General features: G+C 36.3%; 1 protein-coding gene and 1 pseudogene across 3 annotated transcripts; both read right to left on the reverse strand.

Annotated features, from left to right (window-relative positions):
- Positions 1-29: 29 nt before the first annotated feature.
- Positions 30-4,330, reverse strand: LOC125472263 (pentatricopeptide repeat-containing protein At2g22070-like). 3 transcript variants are annotated; one of them, XM_048573469.1, is made up of 4 exons: positions 1,509-4,330; positions 1,023-1,277; positions 794-939; positions 30-628 (listed from the first exon to the last, which is right to left on the reverse strand). In XM_048573469.1, the coding sequence occupies exon 1, from the start codon at positions 4,116-4,118 to the stop codon at positions 1,767-1,769; it is 2,352 nt and encodes a 783-aa protein (XP_048429426.1). In that variant the 5' UTR covers positions 4,119-4,330; the 3' UTR covers positions 30-628; positions 794-939; positions 1,023-1,277; positions 1,509-1,766. The 3 variants fall into 3 exon arrangements, with proteins under 3 accessions (XP_048429426.1, XP_048429424.1, XP_048429425.1); XM_048573467.1 differs by having other exon boundaries at positions 1,023-4,330; XM_048573468.1 differs by having other exon boundaries at positions 30-688; positions 1,023-4,330.
- A 1,048-nt stretch (positions 4,331-5,378) lies between these two features.
- LOC125472276 lies at positions 5,379-15,551 on the reverse strand (annotated as a pseudogene).
- Positions 15,552-18,598: the final 3,047 nt, after the last annotated feature.

Raw genomic sequence — 18,598 nt, forward strand, 5'->3', positions numbered from 1 at the left:
AATGAGTTTTTGTTGGAATAATCTTCAAATTAAGATTAAGAAATTAAATGGTTCTGATTATGAAACTTTTACGGTGATGATACATTCTTAAAGTGGGAGAATGAGCTGATTTCCGAGAACACAAGTATTATCCAGAAGTTTTACAATGGGATTTTAATAAAATTCGTACGACTGAGTGCTGGGTTCTATTATAGCCAGACTCAGAATCAAATATCAAAACAATTTTGGATTTAAGGTTCAGGGTTTTCCAATACAAGAACTCTGGATAATTTTCTTTAGTGAGGTCTCATTACAGTTATCTTTATTCTTTAGTACCTATGAAAGGTAACTAAAGAGATGTCGCATCGCATGCATATGGAGAAGGATTCGAACTCTGGCCATGAAAAACAATCAACATCGCTGCTTCACCCACCCGTTTTATTCACCTTGCTAAATGGATGTTAAAATTGCAGCTCTAATGCAAGTGGTGAATGGCCCTTGTCCTTTCTCATCAGCCAGTCTTAATCCCAATTTTCTCCACATCCATAACGTACTTGGCGTTTGTGCATTGATCAGTCCATTGCGGCAACGCCACCATCGGAACCCCCAAACTAAAAGCTTACCATGTCGAGTTCCAACCACAATGCTCCTATGCAACATAAGTGGAAAGATAACCACAATGTCAATTTTAAAACTTCTTAATAGCTAACTGCAAAGGAGATCATAACAGATTAACAAATTGAGCAGCGATCGTAGAATGAGTAACAGTTTGATGAACCAATTGAATAGGTCGAGATGCATATTTGGCGCTTACCTGGATGTGCGTCTTTATTTCCTTTGCCCGATCAGCATGCTTCAAAGTATTCACAGTGTGATGATGCTAACTGTCCACAGGGGATAGCAACCATGATCGTTTGAGAATTGCAACTCAAACCATCTTCGAGTATTCATGTCAATTTGCTGCAAAACTAATCACATTAAGTACAGTAGCAGGAAGGCACAGCACCAGGGAGGACTTCAGGATAACAATTACAATCACATACCTAATATGATGAGGAACATAAGCAAGACCATTCTTTTGCTGTTCGCCCAGAGCATTTATGCAGTTCGCTAAGGCAAGAAGTGCATGGTTAATATTTGCTCCATCCCATAATTTTTGGCCTCCGCTGTTTGTTTCCAATGCTTGTTCACTGCTAGCAAGATCCAGAAGTGCAAGTTTGCCTTGCATTAGCATTTCTTGATTCCGGTACTTGTTCCTTTCTTTTCTTTTTACTTTTATTTCCAGCACTGCATGTGGTCTGGTTAATGGGAAACAAATCAATGGCAAGTATAACCAAACACCTGACCACTGAAAGATATTCATGGAAGCTGTTGAACATGCACCTAAATCTAGAAAAGCTATACGGCCTTTGGTATTTAAGGTAGAATAGAATCTCTAATAGAAGGTTTATAGAAATGAACTCTTAAGGATTGTGGTTTCTATGTACAGCCTACTTTCCATCTGCAGCACACAAATGAATTCAACTTACCGAGAAGATGTTCCATTAGCCTATGTCCTTTCAGTTTTCCGACAGCTATTCCCAAGTTTAAGAGTTCAAGAATCTTATCAGCAGATTATACCTGAATGAACAGTGTTTCAAAGGTTAAACTCAATCCAAGTGGCACTAATAGCAGTATGGAGCTACCAATCTCTTTGCCAAATAGTTAACCATCTTTCTATGAGAAATACTAGAATCATTTTCTGTCCACTTGAGCATCAAACTATCTTTAAGTCCTCACTGTTGTGTCTACCAATAGTCCCGACAAGAACACTGCCCGTTCTTAAAATGGTGAAAACGAGTAGCGTCTCTCAAAATGATTTCTCTGCCCACGAGCTTGGAAATAAATTTGATGGCAGAATGACAATCATTACAAACTCTAAGGTTCTTCATGATCCTCAACGTCGTGTTCTCTGGAGTATTTATTAGCCCAAATGCAATGGCAAGTTTCTCACTGTGATGTTTAAGCATCTTCTCCTTCACTTCTTCACCAACATCATGCAATACTGAGTCAGTGTCGGGAACAAAACCCATATTTTTAATCTCTTTCCATATCTTTTCCATCATCTTGTAGATTGCCTCTTTCTGCGTGTGAACTCCATCATCAACCCCAAACACATGAACTTTGTTTTGAATCTGAATCCAACTAAATCCTTGTTCTTTCTTCACTCCCTTATTCTTCATGGACCTTCTAACTTGTGCAGCTTCTTCCCATCTTCCACAAGCTGAATACAGATTAGCAAGGGCTGAGTAGGCCCCACTGTTGTCTGGATCAATAAGCAGCAATCTTTCAGCTGCAACCTTTGCTAGATCTACATTTTTATGAACCTTACAACAAGATAAAAGTGAACCCCAAGCTATAACATCTGGTTCAACTGGCAAACTTTGTATAAAATTGAATGCTTCTTGAAGCAATCCAGCGCGCCCAAGCAGATCAATCATGCATGCATAATGGCTATGGGTGGGTTCGATTTTATGGACGTTCGTCATTAAATTATAGTAGCTCCTGCCCTGTTCTACCAATCCCACATGTATACAGGCAGAGAGCACGCCGACATAAGTTATATGGTCAGGCTTAATACCATGTGACAGCATCTTCTCAAACAGTTCAATGGCATCTTCCCCGTGACCATGTTGAGCCAGGGCTATGAGCATGGAAGTCCAAGAAACCGTATCTCTATTGAAGTAAATCAAATTGAATACTTTCCTTGCACCACCGATGCTTCCAGCTTTGGAATACATTGAAATTAGAGCATTGCTTACAGAAACTGAATGCACTTCCCCCGACCTCATGGCACTTGCATGAATTTGTTTTCCATAGTCTAAAGAAGCCAAGCTCGAACTGACACTTAACATAGCTGCTAAGGTGTAGCTGTTCGGCTTGGGGCCTTGTTTTATCATTGACATGAAGAGCTCCAAAGCATCATTATTCAACCCGTTCTGTACATAACCAACAATCATTGCTGTCCATGCAACCACATCACGGTCTCTCAACGAGTCAAATATCTGCCTGGCTGGCATTATATCCCCAAGCTTTATGTACCCATGCAATAGGGCGGTAAAAGCTATAACATTGAGATCGGAAGTCGCGCATTGCTCTAAAATCTTTTGAGCGATTGCCAACCCACCAGATTTAGCATACATTGTGATCAAAGCATTTTTCACCGCATCATATGTGCCCAGCTCAGCTCTTACAATATGGGCATGGATTTGCTTCCCAAGTTCCAACTTCTCAAGGTTAGCACAAGCTGACAGAATGCTTGCTAAGGTGAACTTGTCGGGCTGTAGAACAGAATCCTGAAGCATACATGAGAAGGTAGTCAGTGCTTCCATGTCAAGGCCATGCTGATTGTATCCTGCAATCAACGAATTCCAAGAAACAATGTCGCGCTCCTTCATTTGCTTAAACTGAGCAAGAGCAAGGTCAGCACAACCGCATTGCATATGCAAAGAAATCATAGCATTCCAGCTCGATGTGTTTTTCAACCTCATCCTGTCGAAAACAATCTTCGCGGTCCTGGGATCACCAGATTTTGCATACATGTTTAAAAGACAGTTGGCAACAGAAACATAACCGCCAACCGCAAGTTTAACAACAAACGAATGAACCTTTCTACCAATCTCCAAAGCCTTAACAGCACCACATGCGGAAAGAATGTTAGTAAGGGTGAACTGGGTCACCGGAACTCCGTCCGCAATCATCTGCACAAACATCTGAATGGCACTCCCATAACGACCCATCTGATTGTAACCCACGATCATTGCGGTCCAGGAAACGGAGTCCCGTTGCGGCATTGCATTGAAAACGCTCAGTGCTTCGTCAAACCTTCCCTGCTTTGCATAAGCGGAGAGAATAGTGTTCCATGAGAGCGTATTCCTTAGGGGCATTTCGTCGAACACGCGGTGGGCATCGGAAGCAGAGCCGGTTTTGAGGTACACGGTCATGAGGTTGTTCATCAAAAACACACTGCAGAGGTGAAGGCCGGATTTGATGACCTGGGCATGGATTGATTTTCCGGCAAATAAGTCTCGCTTTCTGAAGCTTGCTTGCAGCTGATATGCGTAGAAGTCCGAACGGGAGGCCGGATTTGAGGCCTCCATTGGAATTACTGAGAATTAGACAGTAACTAATGGATGTACAAATCCAGTGGCGAATTTGCCTGCTTTCAAAGTGATGGTATGTATTTCATGTCGTCCACCTTTTTACTTTATGTTTTTCATTAGCTTTTCACAATTCGCTCGCCCAATTCATTTTCCTGCCCTTCCATCGAGTGACACCTTTTGAGGTATTATTTGACGGACACCTTCTGGTGGTGTCAATTTCGAACTTTTTATTATTACCAAGTTTGGGGACATTGATTAAAATTACCAGCATCAAGACATATTTAAGGGGATTATATTTAATTGGGAATTTGAGAGATTTTAATGAATTTATAAATTCATGGATTTATATAGAGTCTAATTGATTTTTAGAGATTCTATGTAAAATTTTGATTTAATTCACTCAAAATCTCTTGGGGAGATGTGAGATTTGTGGATGCTTAAAATATACTACAAAATCTCTCCAATTCCCTCTAATTCCTCAACCTCTTCAAATTCTTTAAAATCAAATTCTAATTGAATACACCTGGAATGTTATAAACTTCTTTAAAATTCTAATCGAATACACCTAGATTTCTAAGGATTTTAATAAACTATCTTAAAATCCTGATTGAATATATATTGAATTTTAGAGAATCACTTAAATTCCTGATTGAATACCCATAAATTCATTAAAAGAATTAAAATCTCTCAAAATCCCAATTGAATAAACTCTTGAGCCTGAAGGATTTATGCATGGTATGTAAGCCGACGGTCACAGTATGAATTTATGTAGGAGTTTACAAATCATGCACTAACTAGAATTATTGGGAAATTCGAACTTTGTGGGTTAACACACAAGGCAATGACCTTACTAGCTGAGTCAACCCTTGTTGGCATGTCTATTACTAATTTTGTTTCCAAAAATTTGAATAGTTTATAACTTGGAAGTGATTACGTCGCAAAAAAATTATTTCTCCATCTTTTAGTGTATGTGTATCATTGTATAAAGAATATATATATATATATATATATATATATATATATATTATTCTTGCAAAAAATAGACAAATACATTTCTTTAAAAAAAATAAAAAAAAACTACAATATCTACCATTTGACTCAAAAATATTAGGGATAGAAATTTGAACTCCGGCCATAAAAAATACTCTACACCGCTACATCACCCATTTAATTAACCTTGCTAACTTAGATATATAAAAAGAAAAACTAATGAAAATGGCTTAAAAACTTTGAGTTCTAGCGATAAAGACAAAAAAAAAAGAAGGTAAAGTGAATAGTACTAGGATTGACTTTTTAGTGTAAAAATGTGGTTTTTCGTTAAAGTGAACAACACCGGGAGTTTTTCATTAAAGTTTCTTATATAAAATGCAGCTTTAATTGATGAATAAAAACTTGCGAGAAGTGCATAACATGAACGAAATTAAGCTTTATTAGAAAACCTGGTGTTACTTACATCTCACCTAAAACCCTAATTGCCTTTTGTTGAACCACATTTTTAGTAAACTCATCAATGTTTTTCCTAGAACTTCCAACTTCATCCACTACCTTTCTAGCCAATTCTTTCCACTCGAGCGCTTTCCTCTTTATTTCTTCCCCTCTCTTTCCCTCGATTCTTTCGATTATACAATGCTCTACCACATCCTGCCTCACCACCCCTTTCTCATCAGCCACGACCTTAAACCCACTTCCCACACATCCATAATGTACTTGGCATTTGTGCTTTGATCAGTCCATTGCGGTAGTGCCACCATCAAAACCCCTAAACTCAAAGCCTCCAACGTCGAGTTCTAACTGCAATGCGTAATGAAGCATCCAACATATTTGTGAGCCAAAATCTCCAGTTGTGGTTACCATGAAACCACGAAACCCTTCTCAGATGTCTCCTCTACAAATCCTTTTGGGAGCTTGGTTGCTTCTGATTCCCTAACAACCCACAAGAATTTGCATTTGCTACTCCTTAAACCCCAAGCCAATTCCTTCATTTGCTCAGCTTCGAGTTGTGCTGCACTGCCGAATGCCACGTATGTTGGGCTTGAAGAGGTTGACACCATATTCTCTGTCGTTTTCAAGTCGCTTGTCCAAGTAGTAAGATGGTATGGTTGGTCCAATGGTTATCAATGGTAAAAACTTGGCCATCCAATCCACCACCTAACAAAAAGCAAAATAATTATTCAAAAAATTAATGAACGATCACAATTTTTTTGTCTTATTTCTTATATAAACCACATGCCCCAATGAATTGCAATATGCACTCATGTATCAATTATTCACTGAGGAAATAAACCGATGTAAGTTTTACTTGTCATGTAATGTGATCTCCTAATATGATAAAAGAATTATGTAATTTCTTTTCTTCCATTACAATAGAGAGTTTCGAATTCTGAACCTAACCTACTTCCATCGATCACCCTACCCACTTTCACAACTAGACTAACCCCGCTTAAAGATCGAATTATTTACTTTCTAACACTACATACTAAAATCATATCATCAGTTTTGAAACTTAAAGGGAAATTTTATTTGAACCTAACTATTCTCTTTTCACACCCAACTTTAATATTTTTGCACCTAAACTCTCAATTTTACCTTTACAAAAACTGAAAGAAAAAAGAAAAAAAAAAACCCGAACAACACTGTTTGGGCGACACTCCGCTAGATGTCGTCAAATATGCTATCATCGCCATCGTTTCTCTTCCTCATTCACTTCTTCCTCTTCCTTCTCTCTTGTTTCTCAAATTTGTATCCTATAGATTGATAGGATCAGATCTTGCCCTAATGTTTTTGGCCACGACAATGGGGGCTGGAACTGCCACTTTAGACCAAACCTTGGCGGTGATGGAGCGTGCCAATAACGAGGTGGAACTAAGCGTCGTTGTTGGCGAACGCCGTGAACGACTTGCTGTCGAAGAAGTTAAAGACATAATAGGATGTGTAAGTGTGGGGATCAGGTCCGACGTAACTTTTATTAGGGGAGGGGCGGCGAAGATAAAATTGAGAGGGAGGCACTTGGTGGTGGCTGAGGTGGTGGCACTATGTTTGGTGAGGGATGGGTTTGAGCTGTTAGGTTGAAAATAAGTGTAGAAAGTTAGATTATTTTGCATAAGGATAAAATGGGAATTATGAAGAATAATTTTTGTTAATGGGTGTAGAAAAACAATTTTTGGGTCTAAATAAAACTACTCAAACTTAAATCAAAGCTTAAATTGGCACTAAAACAATATCATTACTTAAGGAATGAAACTAATTAATGATTAAAACATCTTCCAAATGTACTTACATGTTCTTCCAACTCATAAAATGAGTTGCATAAAACTCAATCACACTACTACAATATAGGCTATCACCGGCGGACCAAAAACCGACAAGAAACCCCGATTTCTGTCGGAAATTTGGCAAAAATCCGACATAAAACACTGCAATGTCGGATTGGAATAGCGACGCCATTGCTACCGTCACTAAAGGGCTTCAGCGTCGCTTTGTTCGCTTAATCCGCCACTACGCAGCGTCGGTTTAAAGCGACGCTGATGTTAACGTCGGTTTAAAGCGACGCTAGTCAACAATTAACTAAATAAAATATGCAAACTAGTGACGGTTTAAAGCGACGTTAGAGAACAATTAAATAAATAAAATATGCAAACTAGTGACGATTTAAAGCGACACCACCTTTGATAATAATAATTTAAAAAAAAGTCGAAATCTGTTTCTGTATTCGTTCTCAAATAATTATAACTCAAAAAAATTATATAATCGAAATAATAAATTTCAATTTTAGGCCAAAACAAACAATAATAAAAATAACTCAAAAGAAAAATAGTGCCATAATATACAAATGTTTTACATCTAACATTCTATATAATTTACAAAAATTCATCCTCCATGCTTTCCTGTGCTTGCCTTTGTCGAAGACCACATATTTTGTAGCTCCATAGTGCCATATATAATACTAGCAACTCCATGCTGCCATGCTTGCCATCAGATCAGTGCTCCAATACTTTACTACTTCAACATTAAGGCTCTAATCTCTATAGATTAAACTCAGGTTTTATACCTTTAAAAAATTATGGATTTGCGATTTCCAGTGTCCTTGCTCTTCAGATCCAACATGCATAAATACAAAAAAAACAATTAAAAACCAAGAAACAAAAATAAATTTTCAATTTAAGCATAAAACTATTTAGAATACAAAATAGAAACTAAAATTAATAATCATAATAATTTAAAAATGAACCACCTTCAAGCTCTTCCTCCTCGAATTGGAGTTCTTCAGAATGTTGATCTTCAAACTGGTGATCCAAAGCAAACGGGGAAGGAGTTGAGGAAAAAATGAAAAGGAGGAAGAAGGGGACGCACAGATGAAATGGGGAAGGAGAAGAAGAAAGTCTAAAATTGGGGGAGAAATGAAAGCACGGTTGAAATGGGAAAGAGAGGGGTTTAAATATGGGTACTTAGTTTGCGTCCGTTAAAACCGACGCAAACGTCTGACACTTTTTTTGAAATTCACATAGCGTCGCTTTAATGAAACTCGCGTCGCTTTAATGAAACTAGCGTCGCTTTAAACCGACACAAACTTCTGACACTTTTTGAAATTCACATAGCGTCGCTTTAATGAAACTTGCGTCGCTTTAATGAAACTAGCGTCGCTTTAATGAAACTAGCGTCGCTTTTAACCGACGCCAACTTCTGACACACTTTTTGAAATTCACATAGCGTCGCTTTAATGAAACTTACGTCGCTTTAATGAAACTAGCGTCGCTTTAATGAAACTAGCGTCGCTTTAATGAAACTAGCGTCGCTTTTAACCGACGCCAACTTCTGACACACTTTTTGAAATTCACATAGCGTCGCTTTAATGACACTAGCGTCGGTTAAAACCGACACTAAGTCTCTCCATCCATTCAAACAAGCGGGAAATTTCCCGCCTAATATTTCAAATACTATAATTTTATATATATTAATTTTATAACCCTAAAAAATACTATAATAATTATATATATTAATGTAACAATTTTATACCCCTAAAAACTATAATAATTATATATATATATATATTAAATTAAATTTTAAAAATTGGTGACCGTTGGATCAGTTTCAATATACATACCATTCAATTTCTTTAAGTGTTATACATACAAAATAAATAAATTTAAATCTACTTAATATATATATATATACACACACACACACACCATTGAACTTGATGGGATACAAATTCTATGGAACTTTTCGATGGTTATAAAACGAAAAACTAATTTAAATCAATATGTCGCTTAAAAGCGACACTGGGTTTCAAAATATTTAAAAAAACTAATTTAAAGCGACATTGGATTTCAAAATATTTAAAAAAATAATTTAGTGTCGGTTATAAGCGACACTCATATAAGGGTAGGTTTTTGGGTGTGCAAAGCACCATTTTTGCACAAGTCAAACCACCTGGTTTTTTCTTCTAAAAAAGAAAACATATATTCCGTATAATACCTCCTGGTCCCAAAATAAGATCTCTTCAATTAATTGGAAGGATACTTCTGAGAATTTGTATTACACAAGAGCAAAAAAATAATAAAAGTTGAGGGCCATATTTGTGCGCTATACAGCACACACACTCCACACTCTGTCCATCAATTGATAGTGAAATTAGTTTGACGGTTGAGATCGTTGAAATTAGTTTCGGAGAATTCATATCCCATCAAAACAATAGATTGACTAATACTTAGAGTTTATTTATACTTTCATTAAGTATAACATAAGATTTTGTGGTATCCACTTGTGTAAATATTTTAATTTGAAGATCGAATTCATTCATTCTATTCATAAAGGGTCAATGAGTGTAGCTGTAAAAAATCATCAAAATCGGAGTTAAAATAACCGTTAAATCGTGATTTTTCGTTTATAACCGTCGAAAAGCTTTGTCCCGTTACTTGATCTCTGAATGTTTGTTTTTTGTGATTTTTTGCTGATGTGATCTCGAAGCATATGCAAACAAGTTTGACGGTTGGGATCGTTGAAATTAGTTTCGGAGAATTCGTATCCCATCAAAACAATAGATTGACTAACACTTAGAGTTTATTTATACTTTCATTAAGTATAACATAAGATTTTGTGGTATCCACTTGTGTAAATATTTTAAATTGAAGATCGAATTCATTCATTCTATTCATATAAGGTCAAGGAATGTAGCTGTAAAAAATCATCAAAATCGGAGTTAAAATAACCGTTAAATCGTGATTTTTCGTTTATAACCGTCGAAAAGCTTTGTCCCGTTACTTGATCTCTGAATGTTTGTTTTTTGTGATTTTTTGTTGATGTGATTTGGAAGCATATGCAAACAAGTTTGACGGTTGGGATCGTTGAAATTAGTTTCGGAGAATTCGTATCCCATAAAAACAATAGATTGACTAATACTTAGAGTTTATTTATACTTTCATTAAGTATAACATAAGATTTTGTGGTATCTACTTGTGTAAATATTTTAATTTGAAGATCGAATTCATTCATTGTATTCATATAGGGTCAAGGAGTGTAGCTGTAAAAAATCATCAAAATCGGAGTTAAAATAACCGTTAAATCGTGATTTTTCGTTTATAACCGTCGAAAAGCTTTGTCCCGTTACTTGATCTCTGAATTTTTGTTTTTTGTGATTTTTTGCTGATGTGATCTCGAAGCATATGCAAACAAGTTTGACGGTTGGGATCGTTGAAATTAGTTTCGGAGAATTCGTATCCCATCAAAACAATAGATTGACTAATACTTAGAGTTTATTTATACTTTCATTAAGTATAACATAAGATTTTGTGGTATCCACTTGTGTAAATATTTTAAATTGAAGATCGAATTCATTCATTCTATTCATATAGGGTCAAGGAATGTAGCTGTAAAAAATCATCAAAATCGGAGTTAAAATAACCGTTAAATCGTGATTTTTCGTTTATAACCGTCGAAAAGCTTTGTCCCGTTACTTGATCTCTGAATGTTTGTTTTTTGTGATTTTTTGTTGATGTGATCTGGAAGCATATGCAAACAAGTTTGACGGTTGGGATCGTTGAAATTAGTTTCGGAGAATTCGTATCCCATCAAAACAATAGATTGACTAATACTTAGAGTTTATTTATACTTTCATTAAGTATAACATAAGATTTTGTGGTATCTACTTGCGTAAATATTTTAATTTGAAGATCGAATTCATTCATTGTATTCATATAGGGTCAAGGAGTGTAGCTGTAAAAAATCATCAAAATCGGAGTTAAAATAACCGTTAAATCGTGATTTTTCGTTTATAACCGTCGAAAAGCTTTGTCCCGTTACTTGATCTCTGAATGTTTGTTTTTTGTGATTTTTTGCTGACGTGATCTCGAAGCATATGCAAACAAGTTTGACGGTTGGGATCGTTGAAATTAGTTTCGGAGAATTCGTATCCCATCAAAACAATAGATTGACTAACACTTAGAGTTTATTTATACTTTCATTAAGTATAACATAAGATTTTGTGGTATCCACTTGTGTAAATATTTTAAATTGAAGATCGAATTCATTCATTCTATTCATATAGGGTCAAGGAATGTAGCTGTAAAAAATCATCAAAATCGGAGTTAAAATAACCGTTAAATCGTGATTTTTCGTTTATAACCGTCGAAAAGCTTTGTCCCGTTACTTGATCTCTGAATGTTTGTTTTTTGTGATTTTTTGTTGATGTGATTTGGAAGCATATGCAAACAAGTTTGACGGTTGGGATCGTTGAAATTAGTTTCGGAGAATTTGTATCCCATCAAAACAATAGATTGACTAACACTTAGAGTTTATTTATACTTTCATTAAGTATAACATAAGATTTTGTGGTATCCACTTGTGTAAATATTTTAATTTGAAGATCGAATCCATTCATTGTATTCATATAGGGTCAGGAGTGTAGCTGTAAAAAATCATCAAAATCGGAGTTAAAATAACCGTTAAATCGTGATTCTTCGTTTATAACTGTCGAAATTAGTTTCATAGAATTCGTATCCAATCAAGTTCAATGGTGTGTGTGTATATATATATATATTAAGTAGATTTAAATTGATTTATTTTGTATGTATAACACTTAAGAAATTGAATCGTATGTATATTTAAGCCAATCCAATGATCACCAATTTTTTAAAATTTAATTTAATATATATATATATATATATATATATATAATTATTATAGTTTTTAGGGATATAAAATTTAATTTAATATATATATAATTTAATATATATATATATATATATATATATATATACACACTTTATGTCGCTTAAAAGCGACACTAGTATTTAAAAATTATTACAATAATGTTTACGTCGGTTTAAAAGCGACACTAGTATTTAAAAATTATTAAAATATATGTTTACGTCGGTTTAAAAGCGACATAAATATTTAATAACGCTTATAAGCGACAGTAAATCCGACGTCATGTTCAGTTAGTGTCGCAACTGCCTAATCCGCCACTATATTAGATTAAAGCGACACCACCCTCCGACACTATAGCCCCTTTTTGTAGTAGTGTCAGCTTTGTCAAACATTGGAGAACTGACCCACAACTATGTCATAGACAGCAGGGTAAGACCCAAAATCATATAACATGGACGGCATATCCGAAGGTTCAAGTGGTGGCAATCCTGGAACCAAAATCTTAGACTGATCATATTTAGTAAGAGGAAGCTTGAGCAATCCTTTGTGGGCATGGTAGTAAATATTGTCAATAGCACAAGACTGAGTAAAGAAAACAGCTCCAACTATTCCAAACTTTTTGGCAACATCTAAAGGCCAAGGAATGAAAACATCATAAACAATACAGTCAACTGGGCAACTTGAGCTTGAAAGCTTCTCAAGGAGTTTGGCCAAAGTTCACGATCCAACTTGCTTAAAGCTCTCCAAGTAGGCCTCTACACTTTCAGCCTCTTTGACGCCACCTCGGTCGTAACCATCTGAAATGGTCTCTACGGCAAAGTAGCTACCAGATAATCCTGATGATTTGTGCAATATTGTCTTGTAGGTGAAAAGGGTTGTGACTAGTGTGATTTTGCCTCCTTTGTGATGTAAAAGCTTGGAGAATTGGAGCATGGGATTAATGTGGCCTTGTTGGGTAGGATAGAGGAAGACCAAACAGTAAGCCTTGTGATCTCTATGTCTTTCCCCCAATAGTGATAGCCGTTTGGAAGATAGTTTTGGCCTGTTTAGATATGGATCTTGAGTTTGGTTGTAGTATTGTGTTCGATTAATTTGTAAATGCTTATTATCTTAAACCTAAAGGTTGACATTGACTCATGCATTGTATTAATTACGGTGATGATCACTTTGTTTTATTATCATTCCCTTGTTTTGTTTGTATGTCATGTATTACAATTTCAATTTTATGATGTAAACTGTTGAATAACCATTTCAGTTTTTGTTTTTTGTGTTCTAGTTAAAGTTAAATGGGACATGTATGAGAGGAATGCCTGCGAAATGACAGAGAAAGGTAGGGGAAACAAAAAATTGATACCGAGAGTTTTAAACCATTTTTTCAAATAGTTTTTCTTTTCAAGTTTTTGTTTCATGGATTTGCTTTCACTTCTAACTTCTTCATCCTCCTCCTCTTTTTCCCATCTTTCTCTTTCATATATTCTCCCTATCTCTAAGTAAATAAATGAGAACTAAAATTAGACTTACAGAAACCTTGATGAAAGGTTTTACTATTTCACGTATGTGTGTGTGTGTGTGTGTGTATTTTCATAAAAGTAATGCAAACTGAAAAAAGATAGGTATGATTGAAAATAATGCACTTTTTGTGTGTGTTTACGCTGGTTTCTCTAGAACACAGGTAGAAATCAGAGAAGTTTATCTGAAACTAAGAAAGTAAAACTTTGAAGTTCAAAACTTGGATGACTAAGGCTACGGAGACCAATATTTATAGACGAGAGCTTAAGATTCGAATAATTGAAGGAGTAGGGGCTTGTTTGAATTAGCTTTTATTGTGGAAGTGCGCGTAAATAGTGGCTACTTTGAATAATTAACTTTTACTGTTGATCTTATATGTGTAACGATACTTCACACGACAACACTGTAGATGAATAGCAACTTGTCTGATTTGCCGTTTAACTTTTGTTCTGAATGAATAATAGTTGTGGAGCCAAAAATACAAATTCATCAAGATTGAAGACAATAGATTTTGGCTACCACATTAGTCACCAATATTTATCTTTAATGAACTGAATTTTTACTCTTCATTAAGGTCATAAGGGTCCTTGGGCATTTGGTAATCTGCCCAATGTAACTTCTGGGGAGGTGAACTGGCCTTTTGACTAGAGGATCATGCATAAGAGGAAATTTCTTCATCTTCATCATATTCACCCATTTGGGATACTTGGAGCTTTAACTGTCTGGCTATTTCTTTAAGTTCTAACTTGAATTTCTTATCGATTGAGATGGAAGAAGTAGAGGTTTCTAAAGTAGCAAGCCTTTGATGGAGAGGCTTGACCACAAGGAATTCTGTATTGATTTGCTCAGTGATTTGGTCATGCTTGAAATGGTCTCACCATTTGAGTGTAATTTGGCGAAGGTCCATTGAATCCCACTTGGCATTATAATACCATTTCAAGAGAGAAGTGTTATTGGCACTCCAAAAATCTCATTCTACACTCCTCAAAAATGTATTTTTCTTTCTACATATAGAAAGTTTGGAGTGTAGAATGAGAAATTTGGAGTGCCAATAACAATTCCCGTTCATAATCAATGGGAATATATATATAATCATATACAATCCTACTGTAAACAGGAAAGAATAATTACAAGATAATTACAAGACAATATCTAAACTAGGAAACCCAAGATGAAAGGAATATCGGAATAATAGGAAATCTACACAAAGTCAACACTCTCTCTCAAGTTGATGCATATATGTCACACATGCCCAACTTGTCCAAAAAACTTTGAGAATTTCTCACTAGAGCCGGCCTTAGTGAGTATGTCTGCCACTTGGTCCTCGGTCCCAATTGGAGGAACTTCAATTACTTTCCTTTCCAGCTTTTCTTGAATGAAGAATCTGTCAACTCACACATGCTTAGTCTTATCATGTTGTATCGAATTATGAACAATATCTCGTGCAGCTTTGTTGTCACAGAATAACTTCATTGGATGATTATGTCTAACCCGTAAATCTTGTAACAGGAACTTAAGCAAAAAAAGTTCACAAATGCCAAGAGCCATACTTCTATACTCAACATCTGCACTAGACCGTGCTACTACATTTTGTTTCTTACTTCTCCACGTCACTAGATTACCGGCCACAAAGGTAAAATATCCAGATGTTGAACGTTGGTCATCTATCGAACCTGCCCAATCAACATCAGTATATCCTTCAATTCTGAAATGCGCGTTCTTTCTAAACAAAAGTCCATTTCCTGGACTTCCTTTCAAGTTGCACAATATCCTCATAACCGCTTGCATATGTTGTTTCCTGGGATCATGCATATATTGACTGACCACGCTCAAAGCATGGGCAAGATCCGATCTTGTATGGGCCAAGTACTTTAATCTTCCCACCAACCTTTGATATTGGTACTTGATTCATATCTACCTGCCAGCTTCATGATTTTTTGGATTATTTTTTGCTCCACAAATGCCCTCATACCTACTGGGTTGCGCGCATGAAAGGGCATGAGGTGTAGGAATCCAAAGTTATAATGAAGTTTGTGTCTTAATTTGATGTAGATTCCCTCTTTAATTTGGAATTTAAATTCTTCTAGGGAAAGGAATGTAATTGCCACCAAAACTTATTTAAGTCTGTGTCAAGCAAGAGGTTAAACAAATTTGGAGTGCTACTAAAACCCCGTAAGAAAGAGAGAAAGCCAGAGGGTATTTGTTCCCCTCCCCTATCAATCTTCTTTGCTTGCCCGTGCAAAGAACTGTGTTACATACGAGCTAGGCATTCCAAGTTATGGCACTGGGCTCTAGCCTGTGCGCTGGAAAGAAAGAGAGTACGAGAAGGAAGCGCGGGCCTCCTTCCGTGAATGGGCCGTTTGGGCCATGTGAGAACGAAAGAGAGAAAGGGTAACACTGGGGCGCCCTTTGGGCCGAGAGGAAAGGAACTAGGCCATGAGGCCTAGTGTGGCTATTGGGCTCATGCGGTCTTGGTCCTATATTTTTTTTGTTTCTTCTTCGAGCAGCATTCTAATAATTTTTCCTTGTGCTGCTGTAGGAATTTTTTTGAACATGTCTTTCATGAGCCACAAGAACGATGAATTTATTTTGCCATTGTATCGCTAGGGGGGATCTACAAGTAAGCTAGGTTACTTCAAGGCTACTCACATCAAGGTAAGTTTTGATGAGTAGTTCAAAGACTTGCTCAAGATGTTTAAGCACGCAATTCCATCTGGGATTTCGCATGAAGCAGGCCAAAGATGGTAGCAGCCGTGAACCGTGTGGGTCTAAAAAAGCTATCAAGTTTCCCCCTACCACTTTATGTTAGGGTTCACCTTTCCCATGCCTCGATTCTTCCAAGAGGTGATTTGCTTCATGAGGTGTGCTTGATAGGAGCATATTCATGCGACTTAAATGGCTTGTTCTCGTACATTTACGTTATGTTTCTTTAGTTAGTTTAGTCCTTTATGCTTCTTTTGTGTGTTTTCAGGATAATAAGACGTGTTTGACGAAAGGATGCATTGTGGAGTGTTTTGGAGCACTATTGGGCTAAGGATGGATAGCTTATGCTTGGAGCCCAAGTGTTGGATGAAATTGAAGGCCTTGTAAGCACTTGAGGACATAAAACAATGACCCTAACCCAATTACATTCACCTTGCCTTGGGCATAACACAAACACCATTCCTTTCCATGCAAGGGGGAGCAATTTGGGTCCATTTCATGTACTTAAACCCTAGCCCAATCCACAATCACTTCAAAGCCATGCAAAACCTTTCAACACCCTTTAATCATTCCCCTTTAAGTTATGATTTTATTTCCTAACCCTACATGCATTATTTATTAGCATCTTCACATGCATTCACACACACTTCACACCTCTTTAATCCACATGCATTCATCATCATTCACTCTAGTTTTAATTCACATGCAAACACATGCATTTCCAACACCAAACACACCTTGCCATGTATCCCATTCCATTTTCCAGCTTTTCTCCTTCTCTTTGCAACCTAATTCACATGCATTCCATCCTTTAATTCACCCACATGCCCCTTTAAATCATTCAATCACACCATCACACATTCATCCTCCAACATTGCACATGCACTTTGCCTTTCATCATTGCACAACAATCATAAGAGCCACATGCACTCTTAAACAATCAACAACATATTCTCCCATTCCCCCTATAAAAACCCATGCATTCATTGAGAAATTCATTCACTCCCCACTCCATCTCTCCATTTCTCACACCACAACTAACACAAACACTTCCCCTTAGAATCCAAAACCGTGAGTCCCCCTTCCACCATTCCTCATCCATTTCCATAATTCCCCAAACCTCACCTTAGACCTTGTGCTACAACAACGAGGAAGATAAGAGGGCCTAAACGTTCATACAATTCAAGTTTGAGTTGTTGGAATGTTTAGGTGTTTCTTTGATTTCAAAGTTTAAATTCAATTCTCTTTGTTTTGTACGTATGAGTAATGGAAGAAAAGAGTGCCTAAACGTTCATACAATTCAAGTTTGAGTTGTTGGAATGTTTAGGTGTTTCTTTGATTTCAAAGTTATGAGGAACTAAACCCCCTTTAGCTAGGGGGTAATTCGAAATAAATGTTTATGCTTGCATTTTGATTTGATTACTTCTAATTGCGTTTCATAAGTTGTGAATTCAATTTGTTTAACCGTTTGATTGATAACTTATTTATGTATGTTTATTGAGAGTGCACGCTTAATTTTCATGCATGAATATGACGCTAGAATATAAGTGAGTTTCACCTAATCGTTATGAACTTATATTCACAAGTAGTGGAGGTTGCTTATAAACAATCGCGTTAAATAAATTCTTGGCACGAGTTTCATGCAATCATAGTAACGAATGCCTCGTCAACACTTATAATCTTCATAGAGCGTAATGATTCTTGCTTGTATCTCTATTATGCAATCATGTAGGGGACTTGTGGGGAATGTTTTGGGTTGTCGTATGCAATCATCCAATTCAATAACGTTAGGAAGATTTGAAGGTTAATTTAAGCGGACCTAATTAACCCGGGGTGATGAGTTTCATAATTATTGAAATGCAATTGGAAATCTTTTTATTATGCAAGTGTAACATATGTGGAGATGACCCCCTTAGCTAGCATTCATCCATTCCATTTCATCAATTTCATATTTACATTCTGTTTTAATTTGTTCATTTAATTTAATTTCGTATAAACTTAAATCCTCCTTTACTTTATTGTCCAATTTAGTTAGAAATCATTTTAGTTTGTGTTTTTAAAAGCATTTTGAGTCTTTGGTTTGTCTTAGTGTTTTAAAGTTTAGTTTTACATTCTTTGAG

This window comes from the organism of the source record quoted next, unplaced genomic scaffold (assembly GCF_019419815.1).
Source record: "Pyrus x bretschneideri cultivar Hongxiangsu unplaced genomic scaffold, Pyrus_bretschneideri_v1 Contig69, whole genome shotgun sequence".
Taxonomy (NCBI): domain Eukaryota; kingdom Viridiplantae; phylum Streptophyta; class Magnoliopsida; order Rosales; family Rosaceae; genus Pyrus; species Pyrus x bretschneideri.